The following is a 25,488-nucleotide window of genomic DNA, read 5'->3' as shown; positions in this document are numbered from 1 at the left end:
GTTTGTTTGATATATATTTATAATATATGTGGCTTTGTTGGATATGCATACCGTGGTACCTCGGTTTAAGAACAGTCCTGTTTACAAACGATTCAGTTTACGAACTCCTCAAAACTGGAAGTAGTGTCCTGGTTTGTGAACTTTACCTTGGTCTAAGAACGGAAGCTGAACGGTGGAAGGGCACCGGTGGCGGGAGGCCTCATTAGGGAAAGTGTGCCTTGGTTTAAGAACGGTTTCGGTTTAAGAACGGACTTCCGGGATGGATTAAGTTTGTAAACCGAGGTACCACTGTATATGATAAGGGGCTAATTCTTCTGCAGTATTAGTGTCTGCTTTTTTCTTAAGGCTAGACTTTTCTCTCAGCCAAGATTGTAAATTCAGGTCATCTGATCAGTTTCAACATTTTAGACACAACAAAAACTGTCAAGGGCAGTTTGACATAAGATTTGCACCAGAATATTCATAATTTTCGAATGGTATGAAAGAAGGAAGACTGCTGTTGTAATGCCTACTGACTGACACCTTGGTATTGCATATTGGAGTTAGTTGACGTTCTAATCTAGGCGTTGACGTTCTAATCCAGGCATTATTTGACGTTCTACTCCAGGCATGGACGTTCTAATCCAGGCATGGACGTTCTAATCCAGGCATGTCCAAAGTCTGTTTTGGGGGCCTAATCTGGCCCGCCAGTCCGTTTAATCTGGTAAAATCCTAAAAACAACTGTCAACAACTTTGGTTGGCCCTCATGGCCCTTCACTTCATCAAATCTGGCCCTCTTGTTTGGACGCCACTGTGTCTAATCCAGTGTCACTGAAATTCTTTCAGCTGGAGTTTTGGCCAGCCTAGACAGTGATTTGAACCAGTTGTAAGACTGCAATAATTTTTTAAAAATAACAATTAGAGTGACTCGTTTATTAGTTCTAATGTTCCTGCTGTGTAGTGAACTTTTGTGCATGAAATATTAAGTATGTCCTGTTGCTCATTAACTGTGTTTATTTTGCTAGACCTGGCCATTGTCCACAAATAATCTGAAGTCCAAATAACTAAGGTTGCAATGTGCGCACAGTTAGGCTGCTTAAATGTCAGTGTTCAGGATTGCAGTCTGTCCAGTTTAGTTCTTTTTGGTATTCTTTCCCCTTTTGATGTATTTGTCAGCTGTATAGTTAAATTCTTTTTCTTTGTAATTTTAAATTCCTTAATTTCTCACATGTGTTCTGTCTTTTCACTTCTGCATTTTTCATTTAAAAATAGTTTTTAATTCATCTTGAATTCATAAGATTTTACTGTTGTGTTAGGGTGCTTTTTCCACATTCTTACTCCAACTGGATTATTTCAATCTAAGAGCAGTAACAGCATTTTTATGATTATATCTCAGATATACAGTTGAAAGCAGTTTAAAAGAGGACCACTGAGACATTTTTCTTCATTCATTAGGTCACTCAAGAAAGCTGGTTGGCAATAGGTTCAGGTTTGGCTCCCTGGTATACTCCAGAGTTTAGGGCAAGGAAACAAGCTGGGAGACAACCTAAATGCAAGTGGGAGAAAGGTCCGGCTGAATGCAACTGAACACTGGCGAGGGCTCATCGTCGAACCTTCGTAGTGTCAGTGAAGGCAGCAAAGGTGGCATACTTTGCTGCCTCCATTGCACCCTCATTATGTCATCCGGCGGAGGAAGGGGGTGCGGTGGCTGTGGCCCGCCCTGGGCATCATCCCTGGGAGGGGGGGTGACATCGCAGCTCCGCCCCCCTGGGACGCTCGCCACTCGCCCCGCCCCTGGGTGCACAGCATGTTTGCCACTCTGGGTGCCAGAGCAGCTAGCTCCGCCTCTGCAGGGAGGGTGGACAGATGTTTCCTCAATGTCATTTTCTGAGTGCTTCTAAAACACACTTATTTTTCTTTCTGTAGAAACTTCAGTGGAGAGCTGCTGCTCACAGGGATATGAATGGGCAAGTCAGAAGAGAGACTGTAGTTCTCTGCCATCACATCCTGATTCCAAAGAATGCAGGTATTCTTCAAAGCAGCTTGCTTGCTTGTTGTTATAGCAACAGATAGACTACTCCTCTGGGATAAAGCATTGGCCTTGAAAGCCCAGTGTCCTAAGTTTTCTCTTCACTGCTACTGTAGGGTCCCATTTCGGACACTGACCTGGGACTTCTTCCCATGATAGTAGTCTTTAGTGGAAAGATAGGGGCCTCCTGCCCAATCTATAAACAGCACTCTGAAAAGAACCTTTTTGGGGAAAATATTTGTTGTCTTGCTTTTCACATTTGTAATTGTAGATGTCCTGGCTTGATTTCTTTTTAAGAATGGAAAGAATGTGTTTTGCAATCCTGTCTGCTAGTACTTGGTGAATTTTTGCATTTATATTGGCATTGAATACAGCCTCCTACACAACATGGTTGACAGATAAAACTTAACTTGATTTGAAGTTGCTTGAATAACAATAAAAATTTAAAAAGATGAAACATACACAGGGGTCAGGAAAAGGGGAAATCCTGTTGAGAAATCAAATTGAGGAACGCAGCCGAGCTCCTCTTGCTGCCTCAAGTCACATGGCCCTGGCACCATATGGATGGCATTGCAGTATTTTGTCCCCCGGTGGGTAGTCATACTTCATTAAATATTATTATTACTTGAACTGTGTTTTACATTTTAAAGATTTTTTTACTTTTTTAGGTCACTTTGTACATAGTCAACATGGTGTATAACTGTTTTAACTAAGAATGTGTGATCTTGGGGCTGCATGGACCCTCATTTGCAGGATCTTTTAGCCTAGAAATCACGCAAACCCAGTTGCTGTGCCTTCGGGCTCTGCATTCAGGGCTCCATGTCACTCATGTATTTTGATGTAATGTGGGGGGAGTTCACTCCTCCACTCCACATATGAGATTGCCACCAGCACACGGGTTTCGCCTGGGCCTAGGTTATTACAACTGCTACTCCGTTAACGTCACATAATGGGCACGTTTGTTGCTAGAGCAGTAGCTGAGTGATCTTGCGCCCCTGGCAGAACTGTCCCGATTGCGCCCCATAGCCATGGACAAATTAGCTCTTCTTTCCGCCTCTCCTCCAACCCCCCCATTCAATTCACCCTCTATTTAAAACCATTTCTTATGAGGCAATAATCAATATTTATGGACATATTTTTAAGCCAATTTTGCCCCCTCATTGCCTGTGCCCCTGGCAGGGGCCCACCTCACCACCCCCTAGCCGAGGTGGTATATTTGTGACTTGACTGTACCACTTGTACAAATTGAAGCTGAGGTCCACTAAGAATGAGTGTTCCTCTGTGTAACCCCCCCCCCCCCATTAAAATCCCTCTGGGGATGAAAAATTGGCACATCAGAGAGAAACCTGAGCTAGAATAGGTTTACTGCCTTACACAGAATTAGGCTGATATTGCTTACACGTACCCTGTAAACACCCTGTTCAAATTGATTTCCATAAATGAGTTTGTTGAAAAGAGCAGCAGGTCCCTCCTTTTGTATTTAATGTTGAAATGCTAAATACCAACTTAGCAAGTTCCTTATTTAACCACAATGTTCTCTGGAAAATGATGGAAATGAGAAGGTGAGGGACTCCCCTCCCAACCACTTGAAACTAGATTGGTGCTAGAGGAACTTCCCCGCTTAAGTTACAGCCTGCACTTTGAATGGTTTTTATGGAAATGAATGAAAGGGAAATAAGAGCAGTCCTGATGCAGTTAGGAAATTCATGCTGTTTTTAAGCATTCACCCTCTGGAGGGGATAGCAGAAAACATGAAAGGGTTCTGGAGCTACAGTTCATTTAATGAACAGGAATGCAGGCTTTCTCTGCTAATTGTAAATCTGATGAAGAGGTGAAGTAAAAGCCCACAATTCTGTTTCTTTAAAGATCTCTTGGTTGGCTTTAAAAAAAGACTTACTTTTTTAAAAAAGTATGCTGTTAGTATTGAGAGGGTTGGGAAAGAGAGGTATGCCCTGTCCAAGAATTGTACCCAACTAAGCTATACTCTGAGTAGACCAATGCACTTAGTTTGTCAAGTCATTGCTTTCAGTAGGTCTGCTCTACATGTGACTTAGCTGGATATAAAACATAACATTTAACTACAGATTATGTTGCTTGGTGTTATGTATGTATCTAAACCAGGAAGAGCCAGTGTGAAGTTCTTCAGGTGTTGTTGGACTACAATTCCCATCATCCATAGCTAACATAGCCAATGGTCATGGATGATGGAAGCTGTAGTCCAAGAACATTTGGAGGGTGTTACACCAGCTAACCTTAATTAAACTAAAACCAAACTTTATCGACAAATCAGGTTGTGTAGCTGGTTTGGTGCAGATGTATGGTTTCCTGAGCTCTTAACCAAGATTAAGAAATCAGGACACGACTCAGGCTCATGTATCCTTCTGCCCTGCTCTCTTGTGAACCCCCACTCCCCACTTCTCTTGCCCACACTAAGCTGCCCTAAGTGGAATACTAACCATACTTGGCTGAAAGCAGATGTCAAATTCTAATTTAGAACTATGGTTTTTTCTAACTCAGGGCAGGTGCGACACTAATCATCATCATCAACATCTTCAGGGCAGTTTCCCTACCTCTCCATACTTTGCTTTTAAACTCTCAGTAAAGCCTAACTAAATATAGATTTCACTGGCCCAGGTCACATGTAACACCAAGCCAAACCACAATTTAGCGACCTCTTCAAGCGGAAATCATGACCACTTTGCTCTTCCTCTGGTCTTGCTATTGTTGTGCTGCTGCAAGCTAAACTATGGTTTGGGCTTAGTGCCTTGTCTGAACTTCGACTCGTGGTTTGTCTCCTCCAGACAAACCACAAGCCATTAGAAAGAAGCCTTGGCTACAGCTTGTGGACTGTCTGAAGATGCTGAGATTTTGGCTTGAGGCAAATATTACCATACAAGCCTTTATGTGCTTGGCCTCAGACACACCCGCCTCCGCTCCCATTCTTTTTACTTATTTGTAGCATAGCTCAGGAACAATGCTGCCTCAATCAACTGGAAGAGCTGCGTTGCACAGCAGGAATAGCGATTGCCAGCAAGCATGAAGACTGTGATTCCAATGAAGGCAATACTACCTGTGAAGACAAAGTCATTAAGGTGAGATTTCAGAGTTGCCATTATTTGATATCAACCGTTTGCCTTGAATTAAGGCTCAGAATTTAACCTCTTTGTATTCAGCATTGTATTCAAACCTCCTGGAGTCTAGCTTTCCACAGTGTTTCTGGAACATGGCATTCTGGGAATCATATCAGCTCCTCAGTAAGAAGACTTGCCCTTTATTATATTATACCTATATTATATTATAAGGGACGCGGGTGGCGCTGTGGGTAAAACCTCAGTGCCTAGGACTTGCTGATCGTAAGGTCGGCGGTTCGAATCCCCACGGCAGGGTGAGCTCCCGTCGTTCGGTCCCAGCTCCTGCCCACCTAGCAGTTCAAAAGCACCCCTAAGTGCAAGTAGATCAATAGGTACCGCTTTATAGTGGGAAGGTAAACGGCGTTTCCGTGTGCGGCGCTGGTGCTGGCTCGCCAGCTGCAGCTTCGTCATGCTGGCCACGTGACCCGGAAGTGTCTTCGGACGGCGCTGGCTCATGGCCTCTTAAGCGAGATGAGCGCGCAACCCTAGAGTCAGACACGACTGGCCCGTACGGGCAGGAGTACCTTTACCTTTTGATATATGATGATATGATATGATATGATATGATATGATATGATATGATATGATATGATATGATATTTATTCCCCTATAGTGTGTAGCATCTAGGTTGGGTGTGCCCTAAGGTACCCGGCCAGTACCCTACATTAGATGAATGGTGTGTTCTAAAACATTGTAATTCGTAAGTTTTCCTATATACTTCCGCCTACAACATTGTTTAAGTCAACAAGCAAGAGCCCTCTTGTGGCAACTCCTTAATGTACCGTTAGCACAATGTTTGCTTCTCGATGAGCTGGTGTTTGCTAATTGGCAATATCACCCATTGTTGAGATTACAAAGCTTTATGCTGCTCTTTCTTATACTGGAACTAACTATTATGGCTAATGTGTGGCAGCTACCCAAAATAACCTTCCCTGTGTCCCAGAATTGGTTCTAGGGCGTGAAATAGATTAATGCACCAACCTGAGTGAAACTAAGCAGGTCTGAATCTGGTCAGGAGCCAGATGGGAGACTACTTTGGTGCCCATCACAGAACAAAGGCAAGATTTAAATGTAATAAATGAAAATAATTGGGATCCTCAGCACATCGAGAGTTTCCCCTGTAGTGACACGCAGCAGTTGGTGGTGAAGGTGGGGAAAATCTCGTTGCATTGACATCTCAGCATGAGTTGAGTATCCATGGATGTTGAGGAGGTTAGAGGAGTGGCAAAGGGCTGCTGTTATTTCAGTGCTTCGTCCGAGCCTAACCTACAACTTGTCCACCAGCCACAGCCATCTTTGGGGGTGGGGATAGCACAGTTGGATACAGCCGACATGCATACTAGTCATTTATATTATTTATCTCTACTGTCCATCAAAATGGGATTAGCCATTTCTCCCCTATTGTGTTTATATGAAGATTTATTTTTTTAAGTCATAGTTAAGATCTGTTCTTGTATATGTATTAAGTGGGCATCAAAGAAGCAAAAATAATGTATGGAGTATGAGAGAAAAAATATTCTGTAGGGAAGCACTGGACTGAGAGCAACATATGGGCCTTTGGTAATGTATGAAATATGCCACAGGCTGACTTTTGGTTGTTTGTGAAATATATGTTGGGAAATGTAATACAAATTATTCTTATTACATTACATTACATTACATTACATAACAGCTCCTTTCAATTTCCCCAGAGACCCCCCCAAAAATACATTATGAGAACTTATATCCATATAGAAATATTTTTAAAATAAATACATGATGTGATGAACACCAGGGGAGGGGAGGAGACTGAGGGAAAGAGGAGAGGACATGGTTTAGAGTAGCATCCAACCTGAGGGGCCACTGTTCTGCAAAAAGGAACCTGAATGTGGCTGCTACTACAATACTATAAAGCTCATTGATAATGTCTGTATTGCGTTTTGGCAGAAATGTTGTTATTGCTGCTTTATGGGGAAGGTGGCCCAAAAGCAAGGGAACAGCTGTGAGCAGAGCCTCCTGATGGGATACCAGTGTGGTTTGGTCTTCCGAGCTTGCTGTGTTGAGGGGCAAGAAAACTCTGACACGTTAATTGTTGATGATCCTAACAAAGAACTAGGTAAGTTACACCCCCCTGCAGAACTTTATGTTTGAAATACGTAGAGGGGAATTATTTCAGATGTAGTTCAGTTCAGAACTAATGAGATTTAATGAGATAGTGCTAGGAATTCACCATGTGCAGAAATGGTTGATGTCTCAGAGCTGGGGTTTTGAAGTTGTCTACCTTCAGGGAACACCTTCCAAATCAGCTTGTCTTGCTTGGGCATTTCCACATTGCATCTCTGTGCATTGCAAGGGTTTTAGGGGCAGATCCTGGCCTAGTTTACACACCTGAGTACATACTTAGCTCACCTGAAGGAGTGGCCAGGTATGAGGCTTCATCATTGCTTCACTTTCTGCTGATGCACACACCAAAGACAAGACGGTGTTGGGGGCTCCAGCATCACCCCTGAACAGTGCATTGAAAGCTACTGCCCTAGAGGAGCCATTCTTGTAAAACTCAGAGCAATGCGCAATGGACCTTGTGAGGGAGGTATGTATCCATGGCTGCCCAATGACATTGTGGATGGGTATATACCAAGACCACAGTCACCACTTCCTTCTTCATGGATAACCTCACCAAGGGAAGGGCTTTCACATGCATGCCAAGTAAGCACATCACCCTTGTGAACACATCTAGAATCAATTAGCTTGAAAGGAGAATGCTGAAAATGAGCATGAATGATTCTGGGTTAAGAAAAAAAACATTTTCTGCAAGCAGGTTCATGTCGACACAGCCTTAGTGGGCAGCAAACTGCCACTTCTGTGGTTGCTCTATGAGATATCTGTGTGTTCCTAAATAACACCTTCAAAAGTTGCTTGATCAGGTTGCTGCTGTTGGTGTGGTTCACAACTGCACAAGCCATCGGTCAGTGTTTTGTTTCTCTCTCTGCCAATAGCTGGAGTTTCAATGTGCTACAGCAATGCTGAAAGAAGTAAAAAAGCTTCTCTTTTATCTAAATAATAATAATAATAATAATAAATTTTATTTATATCCTGCCCTCCCCAGGTGAAGCTGAGCTCAGGGCGGCTAACAACAATCAAAATAGTCCAACATTCTAAAAACATTCATTATAAAATTAATTAAAATCAAATTAAGATCAAATTAATGGCAACCATCAAGCAAAATTCTGTGCAGATTGCCAGAGGAGGGGGTCAGGTTGCGCCCTGACCAAAGGCCTGGTGGAACAGCTCTGTCTTGCAGGCCCTGCGGAAAGATGTCAGGTCCCGCAGGGCCCTAGTCTCTTGTGACAGAGCGTTCCACCAGATTGGAGCCATGGCCGAGAAAGCCCTGGCTCTAGTTGAGGCCAGCCTAACTTCTCTGTGGCCTGGGATCTTTAGGATGTTTTTATTTGCAGACCGTAAATTTCTCTGTGGCGCATACTAGGAGAGGCGGTCCCGTAGGTACGAGGGTCCTAGGCCGTATAGGGCTTTAAAGGTTAAAACCAGCACCTTAAACCTGATCCTGTACTCCACCGGGAACTCCATGTTCTAGGTAATCCTTAACCATTATGAGGCTTGCATTGCCATGTGGCGTCCCAATCTCCCGCCCTTAAATCTCATGAGATGCCAGAGAAACAAAAAGAACATGGAAGTGCTAGTGGTCAAAGTGACCTCACAAAATGTTGTTTTTGTTACTGTTTTGTTGCTCTCCTTGCCTAGCCTACAGACACTTAATTCAGAACCATTCAGTCCATTTGTGAGAAAGGAGCATACAGAGTGGAAAAAACAAAACAAAACAAATCTATTTTTAAAACATTATAACTCAAATAACTCTGTTACTAAATAACTCTGTTGATGTTCAACAATACTTACTGAGTCTGCTTTTGGAGTCATTTTAACTTCAGTTGCATCTGCAAATATTTAGAAGCAACCCGTGTGGCTGAGGTTCATGGCAATTCTCAGTCAAGGACCTGTTTGATGACCCCTTGTCCTTGTTTAATTCTCAGTCAAAGACATTTAGACAATGCCTTTCCTGAGACAGCATGTAATGAGTTAGCCTCAGCAACTAAAAATCTAGGCCAGACAGCAGTTGAGGAACTAACAACCACATTTACAAAACTCTGGATGGAATAGGACTACAGATAACATTTTCACTCTGAGGCAGATTTGACCTAAATCCAACTATCTTGGGAGGTACCCTTAAAAAGCATCTCTACGAGAAAATGTCTGGCAGGAGTCACTGTGTGGTAATTGACCTGTTACAAATGGTCATATAAACCTCAGATTTAAAACAGAGTCATAAACAAGACTTCGTACATCAAGATCCATTCCAAATAACAGGACAAAGGGCCATTTTATTTTAGCAGGCTTGACCTTTCTGACTCACTCTCCTGATGTTTGGCTTTTTTCTCCCTTGAGATGCAGCATCACCAGTGGAAGTTGATAATGAGGATCATTACCTTAATGACCGCTGCAGAGGTAATTTACTAATTTGGGGGGAGGGCTGAGAGAGAGAAGCTGTTTGTCAGACCAGCTTGTGAGTTTGTGACTGAATCTGTTCAGAGGCCTCCTAGCTCAATGAGAAACCACTACAATCATAGAATTGTAGAGTTGAAGGGACCACAAGGGTCATCTAGTCTAACCCCTGCAATGCAGAAATATTTTGCCCAACATGGGGCCCGAACCCATGAGCCTGAGATTAGGGGTGTCTTGCTTTATTGACTGAGCCACCCCAGCTCTACTGCATTTGTCCATATTGCATAAGGTAAAGGTAAAGGTACCCCTGCCCATACGGGCCAGTCTTGCCAGACTCTGGGGTTGGTGCGCCCATCTCACTCAAGAGGCCGGGGGCCAGCGCTGTCCGGAGACACTTCCGGGTCACATGGCCAGCGTGACATTGCTGCTCTGGCGAGCCAGAGCCGCACACGGAAACGCCGTTTACCTTCCCGCTGGTAAGCGGTCCCTGTTTATCTACTTGCACCCGGAGGTGCTTTCGAACTGCTAGGTTGGCAGGCGCTGGGACCGAGCAGCGGGAGCGCACCCCGCCGCAGGGATTCGAACCGCCAACCTTTCGATCGGCAAGTCCTAGGCGCTGAGGCTTTAACCCACAGCGCCACCTGCGTCCCATAGTTTGCTCCTAATACTAATGTCACTCTCAAGCCTTTAGTCAGGCACCCTGTAAAATTAATATTGTCTACCATTTTTTGGTTGAGTGGGCTGTGTAGAAGGCACAAGGCACAAGTCCTCCACAGCAGCTTAGCTCTATTTTGTTGGCAATGCATGCAGACTGCTAGCTATAGTCAGTGTTGCCATTTCATGTGCACTGCATTGCAGGGGGTTGGACTAGATGATCCTTGGTGTCCCAACTCTACAATTCGATGAATTCATGAATGATGGCAACCATCCCATTCACAGATCCCTCTTTCCATTTTGGGCTTACCTTGACTGAACAATGCAAGTTCAGGATACACATAATAGTGGAAACACAGAGTATTCTGTTCTGGTTTTGAACCACTAATTTGTAGTTAATTGTTTGCTTTCTCCAAAAGAAATTAAGGAAGATACAATACTGTTAAAGGGCAAATGCTTGATGCTGGTCTTTGGGTTTCTCAATGATGAACTTTAAAAGAACTAGCTATCTTCTGCTGTTGTCCTTCTCAGGAGGCGGCCCTTGCACCCAGCAATGCAGGGACTCCGGCTCAAGTGTTCTCTGCTCTTGCTTCATGGGCTACCAGCTTCAGCCTGATGGCTTCACTTGCGAAGGTAAAGAAAGGTTGCCGTTTGCTTTTCTTTTATAGTTTTGTCCTTTATTTAGAGAAATAACTCTGGCTATGTGTGTCCAGCTGTTCAAGTACTCAAAGTAAGCTTGCGGAGTAAATCAAGAGAGGAACAGAACATAAGAGTGAGTTTGTGCACACATCGTATCGCTGTGTTTAGGGCAGCACTAAAGTCTTGTTCTTGGTGAAGCAGAAAGCCTGTATATCTCAGCAATACCACTTCAGTATGCAGGTGTGAACTTGCTGCACTGAGTGCTCCTTCATAAAAGAGCAATCGTGCACAGAGAAAACTCACTTGGAAAGTGATGCTGCAACACTTCTTGCTGCCATTTAGTTTTCTATATGCAGCAGTGTGTGTGTGTGTGTGTGTGTGTGTGTGTCTGATGAAAAATACTCTCCTACTGCCTGGGGTGGTTCATCCTAGCTACAGGTTATTAGATCAGTAAGAGTACGGCCCATGAGGGGCTTTAGATGTTGCAGGGAAGAACAGACAGTGCAGGTGCCTTATACTTCCTCTCTCTCCCTAAAGCCATTAGGTTTGAAGTCATGGCTTTAGAGAGAGACTGTGGAGCTGTGCAGGGGCAACCTATTACCTCAAGGGGGATTCTTTCCATGCTTCATTTCTTGCAGCCCACCTTCCTTCAAGGAACTTGGTTTTTTGAAAATAGGGAACCAGTGACTGGTCCAAGGTAGCTCAGTAATAGTTGTAGCTGAGTAAGGATTTGAACCCAGGTCTCCTAAATTTCCACCTATTACACTAAGAAATGGAGAATACTGCCCAGGATAGAAATGACGTGCACACACACACAACACATACAGTGAAGGATCAGCTACTGGCCCCTTTTCTTCATCCCTTATTTGTCTCACCTTATATCTCTGTGTAGAAGCTAATTTTCCCTGCTCCTTCCGGTGTTGTGTAGCTTTCTCTGGCTGCTACAGGAGCTTTCAGAATTTCTCATGGCTTGCCTGCTCTCACGTGGCAAATGTAACATGTGACCAAGATAGGCAGACCCAAATCCCTGAAAGCTAACTTGGCATAGGATTTGGCTGAATAGGAGGCTAATATATGCACTGGGGGTGCAGGGTGTCAGGACTGCAGCAAACATGAATTGAAATTGATCAGAAAAATCTTTGGCACTAGGGACAGAAGGAATATTACATCATCATCATCATCACCCCATCTTTTCCCTAGAACCGGGACTCAAGGCATCTTACAAAAACTGAATCAACATGGATAAAACACCGAAAGCTAAAAACATATATAAGATAATTGTTTAAAAGCTAATTAAACTATTATTACATACTGGGTGTAACTGAGTTCCGTTATATGCACTGGGTCTTTTGCAGTTGAATAATGAGATGCAGATTTTCAACTGAATAGGAGGAAATAGGCAACTTGCACATTTATGAAAGGACAAGAGGGATAAAAGAATAAACTTTTAGTTAAGATTGAGTTCAGACAAACTGTGGCTCAGTTATTTTGGTTAGCTTTCTTAGCTCTGGGAAAGCAGAAATCATTATGTTGTGCATTTTCTTGCTCCGACCAGCGCCACCAGCGCCACCAGCATCAGCCAGGGCTGTGCAGCGCATGCAGGCAGTAGGGAATCCACAGGATGGGATGTTGTGGCATGAGGTGTATTTTGCTGAGGATTAGTAGCAGTGTGTGGAATTTGATTCTTTTCCTCTGAAGAAACTGCCATGAGATTGGCAGGAGGTCAGCAGAGCTGGGGAAACTGGAGGGACATAAAGTGTATCTAACCAAAAAGGAGAAGAATGACTCTCTTCGTCAAGTTTAGTTTTGCCTCTTTCTTTTGTGAATATTACATGAGAAACAAGTTTTTGTTACTTTGAGAGTCTAATCATACACACTGCCTACTTCCTGAACACCAGCGAGCATTCTCTGACTTCCTGATGGTCGTATGGTATGACAAAGTTGCCGTTTCACATATTTCCCCCTTGATTATTTCTAGATATGAATGAATGCCTTACCAACCCTTGTGCCATTGGACAAATTTGTATCAATACAGCAGGATCTTTCCGCTGTCAGCGGGAGACCAGCTGTGGGACTGGTTATGAACTGACGGAGAACAACCTTTGCAAAGGTATGTTTCAGACTTCTCACAAGAGAGATAGATGGTTGCTGTAGTTCTTAGCCACTACTAATGTATCCTGTTCTCTTGAAATTTGCTGTGTTAGGCCCAGTTCACACATAATGCAGGAAGCTTGTTTGCCACATGTACACTAGTGTTTGCTGTAGTGTATGCTACAAAGCGGGACACCGTTTCTCATGCTGGGCTCTGAAATTAGAAGCCCACCCAGCTGAGGTGAAAATGAATTTGGGGAGCATTTTCAGAGTAGCGTAGGCAGGATAAGTCCTCTTAACTGTTAGTCCTTAAAAGTGTAGCCCTTTGCCAGCTTGATTCCTGTTATAGTGACTAATGTGGCTTTGGCACCACATGTTTGCTGCTATAACACCTAGTTCTACCTTAATCCTGCAGTGTGGTTATACCTTTAGAATAATAATTAAAAAACCCACATTTGGTCTGATTTGCTTAAATGTTTCTTGTGTCTGAAGCATGACAAGATGGCTCTGCAAGACCTTACGCTAACAAATTCTTTCTTTTGTGATGTACCAGATATTGACGAGTGTGAGACTGATACTCATAACTGCCTCCCCGATTTTATCTGTCAGAATACTCCAGGATCCTTCCGTTGCCGACCCAAGCAACAGTGCAGGAGCGGCTTTATACAAGATGCACTGGGCAACTGTATTGGTAAGGCATGTTGCGCCTGAAAGCCAGTACCATTGAACTGCATGTCATTCCTGAGAGGCTAGCTGCTGTTACAGCTGCCCCACTATTGCCACTGGGATATTTCCTCTGTTTATGCTGTCCCTGCCTATGCTTTGTCTTTTCAAGGGAGCATGCTCAGTTAAGATTTTAAGGTTGGTGTTCTGCTCTTAAAAGTTTCCCTTTTAATTTAATGTTTGTACTGTTGTAGATATCAATGAATGCTTGAGTGCGAACGCACCTTGTCCTGCTGGACAGACTTGCATCAACACGGATGGATCTTACGCTTGCCAGAGGAATGTGCCAAACTGTGGGCGAGGCTACCATCTAAATGAAGAAGGCACAAGATGTGTAGGTTGGTACAAAAGGTCCATTTAACCCTGCATCCTTCCTCCTGGAGAGATGCCCCTGGAGAGGTCAGGCATGGTGACAGCCACCCTGCCGTTGGTGCTCCCTGGTATATTGCCTCTGGACACAGAAGCTCAGTTCCGCTGTTGATGTACCTGTTCACAAACAGCCACCTAAGCCGGAAGCCACTACTGCAACCTGTGGGTGTTGCATGAAAAAGTACTTAAATGTCCATTACATAAAGAAATGATGCTCACACCCTCCTTTTTGTTTTGTTTCCTTTTAAAAATTGCCATATTTTAGAATAGAGCTGAGCCACAACAGTCTTTTTAATGTCATTTTCACTTCTGCTATTTTCCAAGAGATTTTTTTGCTAAAAAATCTTGAGTGCTATATAACATTCCTAAATAAATATTTAGGACCCCAAAGGCTGTTTTATAAAACTCTAAGGAGCTGTGTAATACCTACCCAAGTGATTGCCCCACAGGGCAGAGGTCAAAGAAGCTTCGGAACCGTGGGAGCAAAAGTGCTGTGAAACACAGGGCCACCCAGACAGAGCAGGGTTCCATGGTATGTGCTGTCTCTCTCAGCCCAAGAGTTATTAGTGGCTGTGCACTGATCCCCAGCCCTGCCTACAATTATTAGGCTGGAATCTATGCCTAAGCTTTGGTTCTGTTTTCTTGGAGAGTTTCCAGCCCAAGGATTGCATAGTCCCCCTTGTTCCTCAGGTTTCTCTGAGCAGTACTCAGTGGACCCATGGATCAGGTATTAGACAGATCTTTGGAGTCTTGAAAACCTGGCATCTTAAGAATAAGCTTTTTGCATTGCAATTTGCATGGCCTTGTCCACCTGTAGTGCGCAGGACTTGGACAAAATGCAGAGAAAGGCTTTGAATTTTTTTACAGGTTTGCTTGACTGTTCAACAAAAGCTTCTTCAACGTACTCACTTCAACATAAATGGAAATTTTGCTGGAGTCTGCTGCATTATAGAATGTTTCCTTGGGTGTGTAATCAACATTAATATTTGCAAAGGAATCAACACAGTCAAGCAATAAAATGCCAAGTTACAATAGCTCACAAAAGGTCAAGAACAGTCCCAAAATCTAAAAGTTATTTCTAGCAGCCACTTAACATTCCAAAGACCAAAAGACCTCCAAGTGTTTTTGCAGATCACTTTAAAACGGATAGTGAACTGGCCAAGGCAGCATTTGTCAGCAAAGGTTCCCCTAGGTGGCATGGCAGCATCAAGAATGCCCTAGACCACATAAACACCCACTGTGCTCCAAGGACACTCTTGGCATGACTGGACTATGTACAGTTTTGAGATGAGTTGGGAAACCCATGCACTCCGTGCGCAAACCTGTGTGTAGATTCTCTGAACCAGAGCCCTCTTGTTTTTTCTTACTTTGTCATGTTATGCTTTCACCTCAAATTGTTTTTCTAACCCTTCTGTATTACAAGATGTGGACGAGTGTTTGCCCCCGAATCAGCCTTGCGGAGAGGGCCACACTTGCGCCAATTCCCCTGGAAGCTACCGCTGCGAATGCCGAGCTGGCTACTATTTTGAGGGAATCAGTAGAACCTGCGCTGGTAAGTGACAGGACATGCATTGGCTCATGCCCTTCCTTTAGTTCAGCCATCTAACCCTTAAAAAAAAAGATAAACCAGTAGTATTTTGCTTTATTTGGGTATTCCTATGCCACACTTCACCACAAAGTCACAGAAAGGCATACACCACATTAAAACACACCACTACATGTTTCTAAGAACAGTTGAAATAGCATTACAAAGTAAACAACAGCATAAACAAAAATAACAGAAATAACATAGAATAGCAATGGAGACAACGCCATCACCATCACCATCAACAATACATTTTATTATTTATACCCCACCCATCTGACTGGCTTTCCTCAGCCACTCTGGGCAGCTTACAGCACATATAAATTATAGTAAAACATCAAACATTAAAAACCTCCTGATGCAGGGCTGCCTTCAGATGTCTTCTAATAGTTGTGTAGCTCTTTATGTCCTTGACATCTGATGGGAGGGTGTTCCACAGGGAGGACGCCACACTGCCGAGAAGGCCCTCTGCCTGTTTCCTTGTAACTTCACTTCTCGCAGTGAGGGAACCAGCAGAAGACGCTTGGAGCTAGATCTCTGTGTTCAGTGGGGGTGGAGACGCTCCTCAGGTATACTGGGCTGAGGCCATTTAGGGCTTCAAAGGTCAGCACCAATGCTTTGAAATGTGCTCAGAAACATACTGGGAGCCAGTGAAGATCCTGGCTCTGATATTAGAATACAACTTTTCAGCAGCTACCACACTGACTTGCTACAATATGAATTAGGTCTAAGATAGAATAATGTGCTCAAGCCAAAGTTATACTGAAGTGTGAATCATTCAGAAATTGACTAAAATGTTTTTGTGAACTCTCTGATTTATATGCTTTTCTTGAAATCTTCAGAATGACATGTTTATTTCCGTAGATATTAATGAATGCCGACGATACCCTGGTCACCTATGTGCTCACAAATGTGAAAACACGGCCGGCTCTTATTACTGCAGCTGTACGATGGGCTTCAAACTTTCAACTGACGGGCGGTCATGTGAAGGTAACATTGACAGTGCAATCGTATCCTTGCCTACCCCAAAGTACATTCCATTGGGTTCAGTAGAGCTTGCTCCTGGGCATGTGTTCAGCAGGGTTTTCCAAATGTCTGAGTTTATTGGTCTCTTCATGAGGTTATCAGCAACCCCAAACCAAATTCATAGGAGTGTAGATAAAGTCAAGTCAAGAAATATTGATATATAATCAGCATTTATTATTAGTCAGTCACCATTACTAGGAATCATAAAATACAAAATGTAAGGAATACTGTTGGATTGTGGAATAACCTTATTAAATACAGAAGTTCCTCACCGTTAAAGGATGCACACTCTGTACATGCCCACGCCCTTTATTTCTGAGGCTCATAGTTTCTAATTAATTTTATCACACTGTATCTTGTAAGCTACTTTTCCCACCTTTTCCCCCCTTTTGACCCCTAACTCTTTATTCACTCCCCTGCACAGCCTCATTGACCTCAGGGGATTAATACTGACCACCTTGGGAAATTCTGGTGTGGTGTATAGAATTGCAGCCCTATAGTGTGAAGGAATGGTTAGACTATCAGGCCAGGACTGGAGGGACCTAGATTCAAGCAATGAATCTTGCTTAGCCATGAAGCTCACTGGATGACCTTGGGCCAATCACTGGATCTCAGACTAGCCCACCTCCCAGGTTTGTTGTGAGGGTAAAAATGGATGAGCCATTTTGTGGTGTCTTTAACTCCTTGGATGAAAGCCAGGATATGAAAGGAATGGACTTAAATTAATTCAGCTCCTCAACAATTCATATGGTTGCTGACAAATAAGGTAAAAAATATTGCTTTGCATTTTTGTTGGTTTCAGACTTGAATGAATGTGAAAGTAATCCCTGCAGCCAGGAGTGTGCTAATGTATATGGTTCTTATCAGTGCTACTGTCGTCGGGGCTACCAGCTGAGTGACATAGATGGCATCACCTGTGAAGGTGGGTAGCAATCATTATGCACACGGCTCATATTAACTTATGTAAGCTGCACTGTTCTAATGAAGACCATTGGTCCATCTATCCCAATGAGACTGGCAGCAGCTCCCCAAGGGTTCAGGCAGGGGAGTCTTCTGTGGAGGCCTCACTCCCGCACGTGGGCACTTGAAGAACATAGGAAGAGTCACGCTGGATCAGGCCATAGGCCCCTCTAGTCCAACATCCTGCTGTCATAGTGACCAGCCAGATGCCATGGGCAGCCTGCAAGCAGGTCTACAAGACCAGAACATCCCTCTCCCGAATTTGGGATACTCAGCAGCTGGTACTGACAGGCATACTGCCTCTGACACGGGAGAGAGAACCTATCTGCCAGGGCCAGTAGTCATTGATTTGTCTGATGCTCTTTTAAAGCCATCCAGTAATGGGAGTGAATTCCAGTTTCTGCTGTTCTTCCAGAAGTGTTCTCCTAGAAACTGCTGAAGCTAGCTGAATTGATTACCTTGGAATTTTGAGGGGAGCGGGGAGCAGGACTGTTTCCATGGAAGTCTAAGATCCAATTTACCCATCGTTTAGTTAGGTAAAATGTAATGTGTACTCAAGCGTTATATCATCCATTCTGTAGAGGCGTAAGAGTTGAGCAACAAGGCAGTAAACAGTCTCTCGTGTACTTGCTAATTGGTGAATATGCTTTTCAGATATTGATGAATGTGCCTTGCCCACTGGAGGACATATCTGTGCCTATCGATGCATTAATGTTCCGGGGAGTTTTCAGTGTACTTGCCCCTCCTCCGGTTACAAAGTGGCCCCCAATGCACGAAACTGTCAAGGTATGTTTAAAGCATAATGATGTGCAAGTGTGACATTCATAAGAAAGAAGCTTGTGGTCTAGAGAAGGCAGAATTCTTTTGTCATGTTCTGTTACAAAGAAAGAACTTCTTGATCAAATGCATTTGACAACGCATTTGACAAATCATTCCCAAAGTTCATTCTCTAAATGCTTCTTCACTGGCCTTCTGAATTCAGAAATTTCTTGTCTTCTTCTTAAGGGTATATCAAAACTGGCAGGGTTTTTTTTGTGTATGACTAATGCACAATGTTGTTATAATGATGAGAAGCTTGGTGCAGTTCAGCTTGAGATCTGTCCCTCTTTGGAGGGAGTGGGTTACAGATGTTAAATAGCACAACAAATCTAAGATGTTTGTATTATCCCTGTTGTGTAGGGTTTCCATATCCAGACAGAAAAGTTGTTGAGGGGGGAAATGCTGTTTTTGAGCTATTTTTAAGCTATTTTTAAGGAAAAGCGGCACTGTTGACATAGGCTGTCATACGTTCAGATTTCACCCAACATTTCCCCAATTTCCTCCTGGACACTGCTACTGGCTGTAGTATTCCACATATGTCTGGGGAAATCTGTATGATGTAGGGCAACCCTACCATTGTGGATGATCACTGCGGAATAATCTCAGACTGCTTGACCACCCTGCTTGTATTTCTTTTTCTTTCCGCCTCCACTCTCACCTATATTTAAACTGGCAACTAAAGAGAGCCTTTCTTGCATCTAGTCTATGGAAGTTTATGCCCTCTCTCTCTGAAAGGCTAGCTTTCTAGGTGGAGGGTTGTTCAATCTTGTGTGAAGTAGTCCAGCTGAGGCACAGAGCAAACTTCATCATTGCCAAATCTACACCCTCACAATAAGCATCCTCTGTCCTCCTCTCCTGCTTTTACAGATATTGATGAGTGTGTTACAGAAACACATAGTTGCTCATACAATGAGACCTGCTTTAATATTCAGGGTGGTTTTCGCTGCCTTTCATTGGAATGCCCAGAAAATTATCGCAAATCTGGAGATACGTAAGTATATTTCTTTCTTTCATTAGGCAGCCTGTACTAGTCCCTCTCCTCAAAGTGAGGAAAGAAAGAAAAGAAAAAAATGCAAATAAAGCTAAAAATACAATAAGAAAAAAATATAATGTGATACACTGAATATAAACAAGTACACTTCCATACATAGATACATAAGTAATGTTATTGTCCTAACATATATATGATTATTAATCATCTACTATATTCTGTATAAACTCATTCCAAATATCAATATATTCATCCCAACAAAGTCTGCATCTAAAAGCAATCTGTTCATATGTTGTGAGTGTTGTCATGTTTTCAGTCCTTTGGGATAAGGGGATCATATCGCTATTCTTCCAGGCACTTCTACATGGCAGTTTATCTGCTCATACATGGCTAATTTTGCACGACATCCACATGGCACAGTCCACATCAAAATGATGTACCATATTATTGGCCATAGTTAGGGCACGTAGAATCCATTTTCATCATCTGATTGTTACAATACAATAGGGCATACAATTCAGAAAAATACACGAGGAGGCTGAATTCTATATGTTTACTGCTTTAAGAACTAAATTACATGTATCAGATGCAGCCCGGCAGCAATATCTGCAGCTGCAATGTCTTGTAATAGCTGTGTTTGGACCGGTGGCTTTCTCAGCTTCTGAGACACCAGAGATATTTGAACAATTGAACAAACTTTTTGAAACTAAAAAACAGTGATCACTGGTACAGACATTTGTTACTAACAAATAAGTTTGATATGAAGATTTTAAAAAATGATTAGAATAAAGAATTGGGTTTTCCAATATTACCTAGACAATGTGAAAGTGTTTTAGCTTCTGTAGCAAAGGTATTGGTGGATCTTAAATTATGACTTATACAACAGTGCTAGTACCAAACCTGACCAACTAAGCCACACAATGAGCAGCCTCCCTTTATGTTCCCACTGATGAATGACACTCTGTCGTGGTAGTGAATTCTGTAGCTTAACAGCATGCTTCTTAAAATGAGATAAAATTGCAATCCTGGGTCATAGACTGGCATGAGAAACAATGGATATGAAGATGACTTATGTAGTCCAAAGTAAGCTTTTGCCAGTATAATATACTTATCTGATTGTAGCTGCCTGCTTCTAAACATTTAATTCAAAAGCTGTTTGCTAAGAAAAGGTTAACAATGATGGGTATTGAGAGAGTTTAAAGTAAGCAAGGCATGAGAGTGATACACAAACTCTTCATTTCTTGCCCGCTAGGAAAACCCTGGGACTGGCTATGTATAGAATGCGCTCAGATTTATTCCTTGAGCTCTGCCAGTTGTGTGGTGCAGTTCATTGAGTGAAGGTGTGCAGCACCCTGGCTGCATGGAAGAGACAACGAGTTGAGGTGGAATGCCCAATGTCAAGCAAATAACTAGAAAGTTACTGCACTGCACAAAGCCCTAAACCACTGGACCCAAAGTCCCCGTGGATCCCCTGAGGGGCCTGATCCATGTGCCTGATCCATGTGCCTTTCACCTAAGCCAGCCCGGAGCTGGCATAGTGAAAGCAATGCAAACTAAGGTTACCAGACGTCCCCGTTTCCTGGGGACAGTCCCTGGATTTACAAATCAGTCCCCTGACAATATCCATGGATTTAGTAGGAAGTAAAGTGTCCCCGGATTCATTGAAAAAAAATCTGGTAACCTTAATGCAAACGCATGTTCTAATCTTCCACCCTGGCTAATGCAAGCCTGCAGGCTTTCAGGGGGGCTCTGTATTCACCCCTCTCTCACCTGAATTTCATAGGCTTTGCCTAGGCTCTCAGTGCAGAGACGCCAGCTGGCGAGGACAACTGGGGGCAAGGCCTGAGGCGGAGCTGAATGGAGAGGCTGCGCAGCTTCAATGGCCAGCAGCAGCTCCTCCTCTGCCTCCTGGAGCCCCCACTGGGGGGAGGCTGCTTTGACCCTCCTGCCCCTCCACAGTAGGGGGGGAGGAGCTGGCCACTGGAGCCGCACTGTGCTTCGCCTCTGCATTTTTGGACATAGGGCCCCCCGCCCCCACCTCCAAAATATTTGGGGGACCCAAAAGGGCTCTGCCCCCAGGAGCTAGCGCCCCTGCTCCAGTGACCTACTCACACACCTCAGTCTGAATGGCCACGTCATGTCATGGTTGAGGGGAAGAAGGCATTCAGTTTGAGACAAGAAAGACGCTGAGAGCGGCAGCTGTCAGGGATGCTGAGAGGCCAATTACGAAATGCTGTAGGAATGCCTGACCCAAAGGAGGACAGCCCTTGATGTCTGCGTGTGACTGGAGCAGGGGGCAGCAGCTTCCTTCTGCACCACCTAAAATGTCAGGAGAAGCATGTGGGGGTTTGGGGGTGTGTTGTGGAACTTGTCTGCCATTTCTGATTACTATGGTTGTAGGGAGACAAATGAGGTAAGTTTATCTAAAGGTGACATTGGCACTGTGGTCTAAACCACTGAGCCTCTTGGGCTTGCCGATCAGAAGGTCGGCGGTTTGAATCCTCGCTAAGGGGTGGGTGAGCTCCCATTGCTCGGTCCCAGCTCCTGCCCACCTAGCAATTCGAAAGCACGTCAAAGTGCAAGCAGATAAATAGGTACTGCTCTGGTGGGAAGGTAAATGGTGTTTCCGTGTGCTGCTCTGGTTTCTGTCACGGTGTCCCGCTGCACCAGAAGCAGTTTAGTCTTGCTGGCCACACAACCTGGAAAGCTGTCTGTGGACAAACGCCGTCTCCCTTGGCCTGAAAGTGAGATGAGCACTGCAACCCCATAGTCGCCTTTGACTGGACTTAACCATCCAGGGGTCTTTTATCTTTACCTTACCTTTTATACTATTTTCTGTTCCTCATAAGACTTCAAGGTACTTAATACACCAGGCTTTCAGTGGTCTGCCATTCAAACACTGATACAGCTCACAAACAATAAACTTCAACAGTGCTAAATTTGTGCTCTCTCTAAAGAACAAGGAATTTTGCATTTTTGGTTAATTTTTGTTCTTTATAAATGACCCAATATTTAACATTTAAAAAAACAACAACATTCATGCTCTGTGGCTTGGAATCAAGTCAAGTATAGTCATTGATTGTGCGGTGGGGGGGAGGGAGTGTTTTTTAAACCAACCCCAAATGGTAAGCTAAATGATCAGAAATGAAACCCAAGAGTTTTTTTTTTGCACTAACATTTATTTTTCAGGTTTCTGTGACTAACACTACAACACAAGGCTGACGAGGTTGCAAAGAGCTCTTTAGAATTATTCATAGCTGTCAACGTTTCCCTTTTTTAAAGGAAAATTCCCTTATTCTGAATAGGATTCCTCGCAAGGAAAGGGAAAAGTTGACAGCTATGGAACTACAGTGGTACCCCGTGTTACATATGCTTCAGGTTACAGACTCTGCTAACCCAGAAATATTACCTCGGGTTAAGAACTTTGCTTCAGGATGAGAACAGAAATTGTGCTCCGGCGGTGTGGCAGGTGCTTCAGGTTAAGAACAGTTTCAGGTTAAGAATGGACCTCCAGAATGAATTAAGTACTTAACCGGAGGTACCACTGTATTGTGATGCATGAAATCCTATCCTGCCTTTTTAGCTCAGCATTTGTTTCCCGCTCTTGGAAAACATCTAGTGACACCTACAGACAACCCATGGAATAGCAGCATGTTGGAGAATGTTGTGGGTTTGGACTCACCTCAGGCGCTTTAGTGTGCTGGGCCCCAGTATTGAGGTTACATATCCCCACGGCACACTTTACCTCTGCCCATGCAAACCAGAGGCCAGATTGGTCTTTCAGTGCTAGCGGCTTATAGTCATTATGGTGGACGACCTAGGCCTGAACTTTGGTCTTTGAAACCAGCAGTATCTGCCAGATCTCTTTGTGGCTACAGGATGGAATCATTAGCACACATTTAAGTAAACCCACAATGAAGTGTGTGGTGAATATATGGGGAACCAAACAATAAGATAAGGAGATTGATGATTTCTAAACAATTCTAATTCGCCACAGGCAAATCTGCTTCCAACAATATATTTCAGAATCAGCAGAATTTCATTCTACATTTCCCACTATTTTTGCTTTCCAGCATTATTCTAAATCACAGGAAAAGGACAGCATGGGGCGTATTCAGAAATATGGTATGGGGATTCCCAGAAGCATCTGCATTGCATGGTCCCATCACCAAAGATTGACTACACGGGCAAAGGAAGAGAGGAGATTTGTTTAAAAGCAGAATTATTTGAGCTATTTCACAGTTGCAGTGAGGATTACTGCCCATTACTATATACGGGGGATGGGGGTGGGGAGAGGTGGACAGAAACTGCCCCATAATCTATACATTTTATAGCTGTGTTGTATAGTTGTGTTTTTAAAAATTGTATCATGTTCTCGCAATGCTGTCAAGGCAGTTTTATTTCCCCAAAAATATTGCCCAATCTTAGGCCTCCATAAGCCGTACACCGTTTGACCTGGAAGAAAGCCCTCTTTTTCATTTTATGGCCTGATTCTCATTGGAGTGGCAAACAGGATTTGTGGCCATACAGCTTCAGAATGCACGACTGAATGTTCCTGTATGCAGAAAAAAAGAGAAATTCCTTCACATACAAATCTAGCATGTGAGGGGGGGGGGATGATAGATAGCCTGTAACACTAAGCTTTGCTGTCTAGCTTTATATGCAGATTGATTTGTTATTTTTTTATTGGGAAGCTGAGATTCAAGTATGTCTGACATGGTACAGCCCAAACCCAGGTTGATTCCCGCAAGTAGAATTAAGTGTGTAGGGCTAGTCAGCAGTTGCTCTGTGGTGAGGAAAAGACATCAGTCTTCCAGGTAATTCACTATGTAATATAATATTTGTATCTGTTTCCTGAAAGTGAGAGTGTGGCTGCAGATGTGGGGACACCTGCACCCATGCTTCATCCTTGGGGGCATGGGCATAGCCAAGGGGGGGGGGACAGGAAGGGGCAGCTGCCCCCCAAATCAATTAAAATATATAGCTAACTGTAGTTCTGCCCCCCTAACAAAAGGTCTGCTCCCCCCAACAAAAATCCTGGCTACGCCCATGCTTGGGGGTTTCCCGGATTGAAGGCTCTTTTGCTTTTCTCCAAATACCTGATAAGACATACTCTCGATTTACCTGTGGAATGAAGGAAAGGGGGCTGCAGTCAAGGAAAATGGAACACCCCGCTTCAGAACACATTGAGATGGGAGGGGCTCTGCATACCCGAATGAGGGATTTTCAAAGTTAGCCTGGAGCCAATGGACTTTGGCTCGCTCTGCCCTGCTTATTAGGCTGTGCCAGCTCTGTTGCGTAAAACTCTGCCGCTGAGCTATGATTCCTCCTTCGTTTCATGGGCCAGCAGGTTACAAGTCAAGATACGCTTGGCTTCTCTGCTTTCCTTTCCTTTCCTCCTTATGGAATGGTTGCTAATCCTCCTCCCTTGTCTTTTCACTTTTCTTGCAGTCGTTGCGACCGCTTGCCTTGTCACGAAAATATGGAATGCCAGAGCCTGCCCTTGAGAATAACTTCTTATCACCTCTCTTTTCCTACCAACATTCAAGTTCCCATTGACATTTTCCGCATGGGCCCCACCAGTGCTGTCCCCGGGGATAAAATTCAGCTCTCCATCATCAGCGGGAATGAGGAGGGCTTTTTCACCACAAAAAAAGTCAGCAGCCACAGCCACGTAGTGTCCATGCAGCAGCCGATCACAGAGCCCAGAGATCTTCTTCTGACGATTCAGATGCAGCTCTTCCGCCACGGAACTGTCACCACCTTCATAGCCAAGCTGTTTGTCTTTGTCTCTGCGCAGCTTTGATTCCTTGCATGCTGGCACCCCTTGCAGTTTCTCCCCCGCTCCCTTTCTCTCTCTTTTGACACTGGTTCCCTTCTTACCATTTAAAAAAATAAAGTTTGAGTGGTAAATCACTTCCTGCATGCTGTGCATTTGCATTTTATTTGCCACCACTCATTTTGCCATAGCATTTTTAACATTCCAGTTTTCCTGT

General features: G+C 43.7%; 1 protein-coding gene across 3 annotated transcripts in view; it reads left to right on the top strand.

Moving 5' to 3' along the window:
• The window catches only part of FBLN1 (fibulin 1), a 55,608-nt gene that overhangs the window by 5,735 nt on the left and 24,385 nt on the right, over positions 1–25,488 (top strand). For 2 of the 3 annotated variants that reach the window (XR_014564191.1, XM_083738749.1), the window contains exons 2-14: positions 1,907–2,006; positions 4,969–5,101; positions 7,068–7,236; positions 9,579–9,638; positions 10,821–10,922; positions 12,907–13,038; positions 13,573–13,710; positions 13,937–14,080; positions 15,535–15,663; positions 16,561–16,686; positions 17,525–17,644; positions 18,337–18,468; positions 19,369–19,492. Coding sequence is in view for 2 of the 3 variants with exons in the window: in XM_083738749.1 (XP_083594875.1) it covers positions 1,907–2,006; positions 4,969–5,101; positions 7,068–7,236; positions 9,579–9,638; positions 10,821–10,922; positions 12,907–13,038; positions 13,573–13,710; positions 13,937–14,080; positions 15,535–15,663; positions 16,561–16,686; positions 17,525–17,644; positions 18,337–18,468; positions 19,369–19,492 (1,609 nt within the window). In the remaining variant the exon portion in view is untranslated. Of the gene's footprint in view, positions 1–1,906; positions 2,007–4,968; positions 5,102–7,067; positions 7,237–9,578; positions 9,639–10,820; positions 10,923–12,906; positions 13,039–13,572; positions 13,711–13,936; positions 14,081–15,534; positions 15,664–16,560; positions 16,687–17,524; positions 17,645–18,336; positions 18,469–19,368; positions 19,493–24,943; positions 25,409–25,488 lie in introns of those variants that run through there. The other variant, XM_083738750.1, reaches the window with a different exon arrangement.

The sequence above is a fragment of the Podarcis gaigeae genome, assembly GCF_964106915.1.
Source record: "Podarcis gaigeae genome assembly, chromosome: 5".
Classification (NCBI taxonomy): domain Eukaryota; kingdom Metazoa; phylum Chordata; class Lepidosauria; order Squamata; family Lacertidae; genus Podarcis; species Podarcis gaigeae.
The sequence above is the reverse complement of the archived record's forward strand: the minus strand, read 5'-3'. Positions and strand labels throughout refer to the sequence as shown.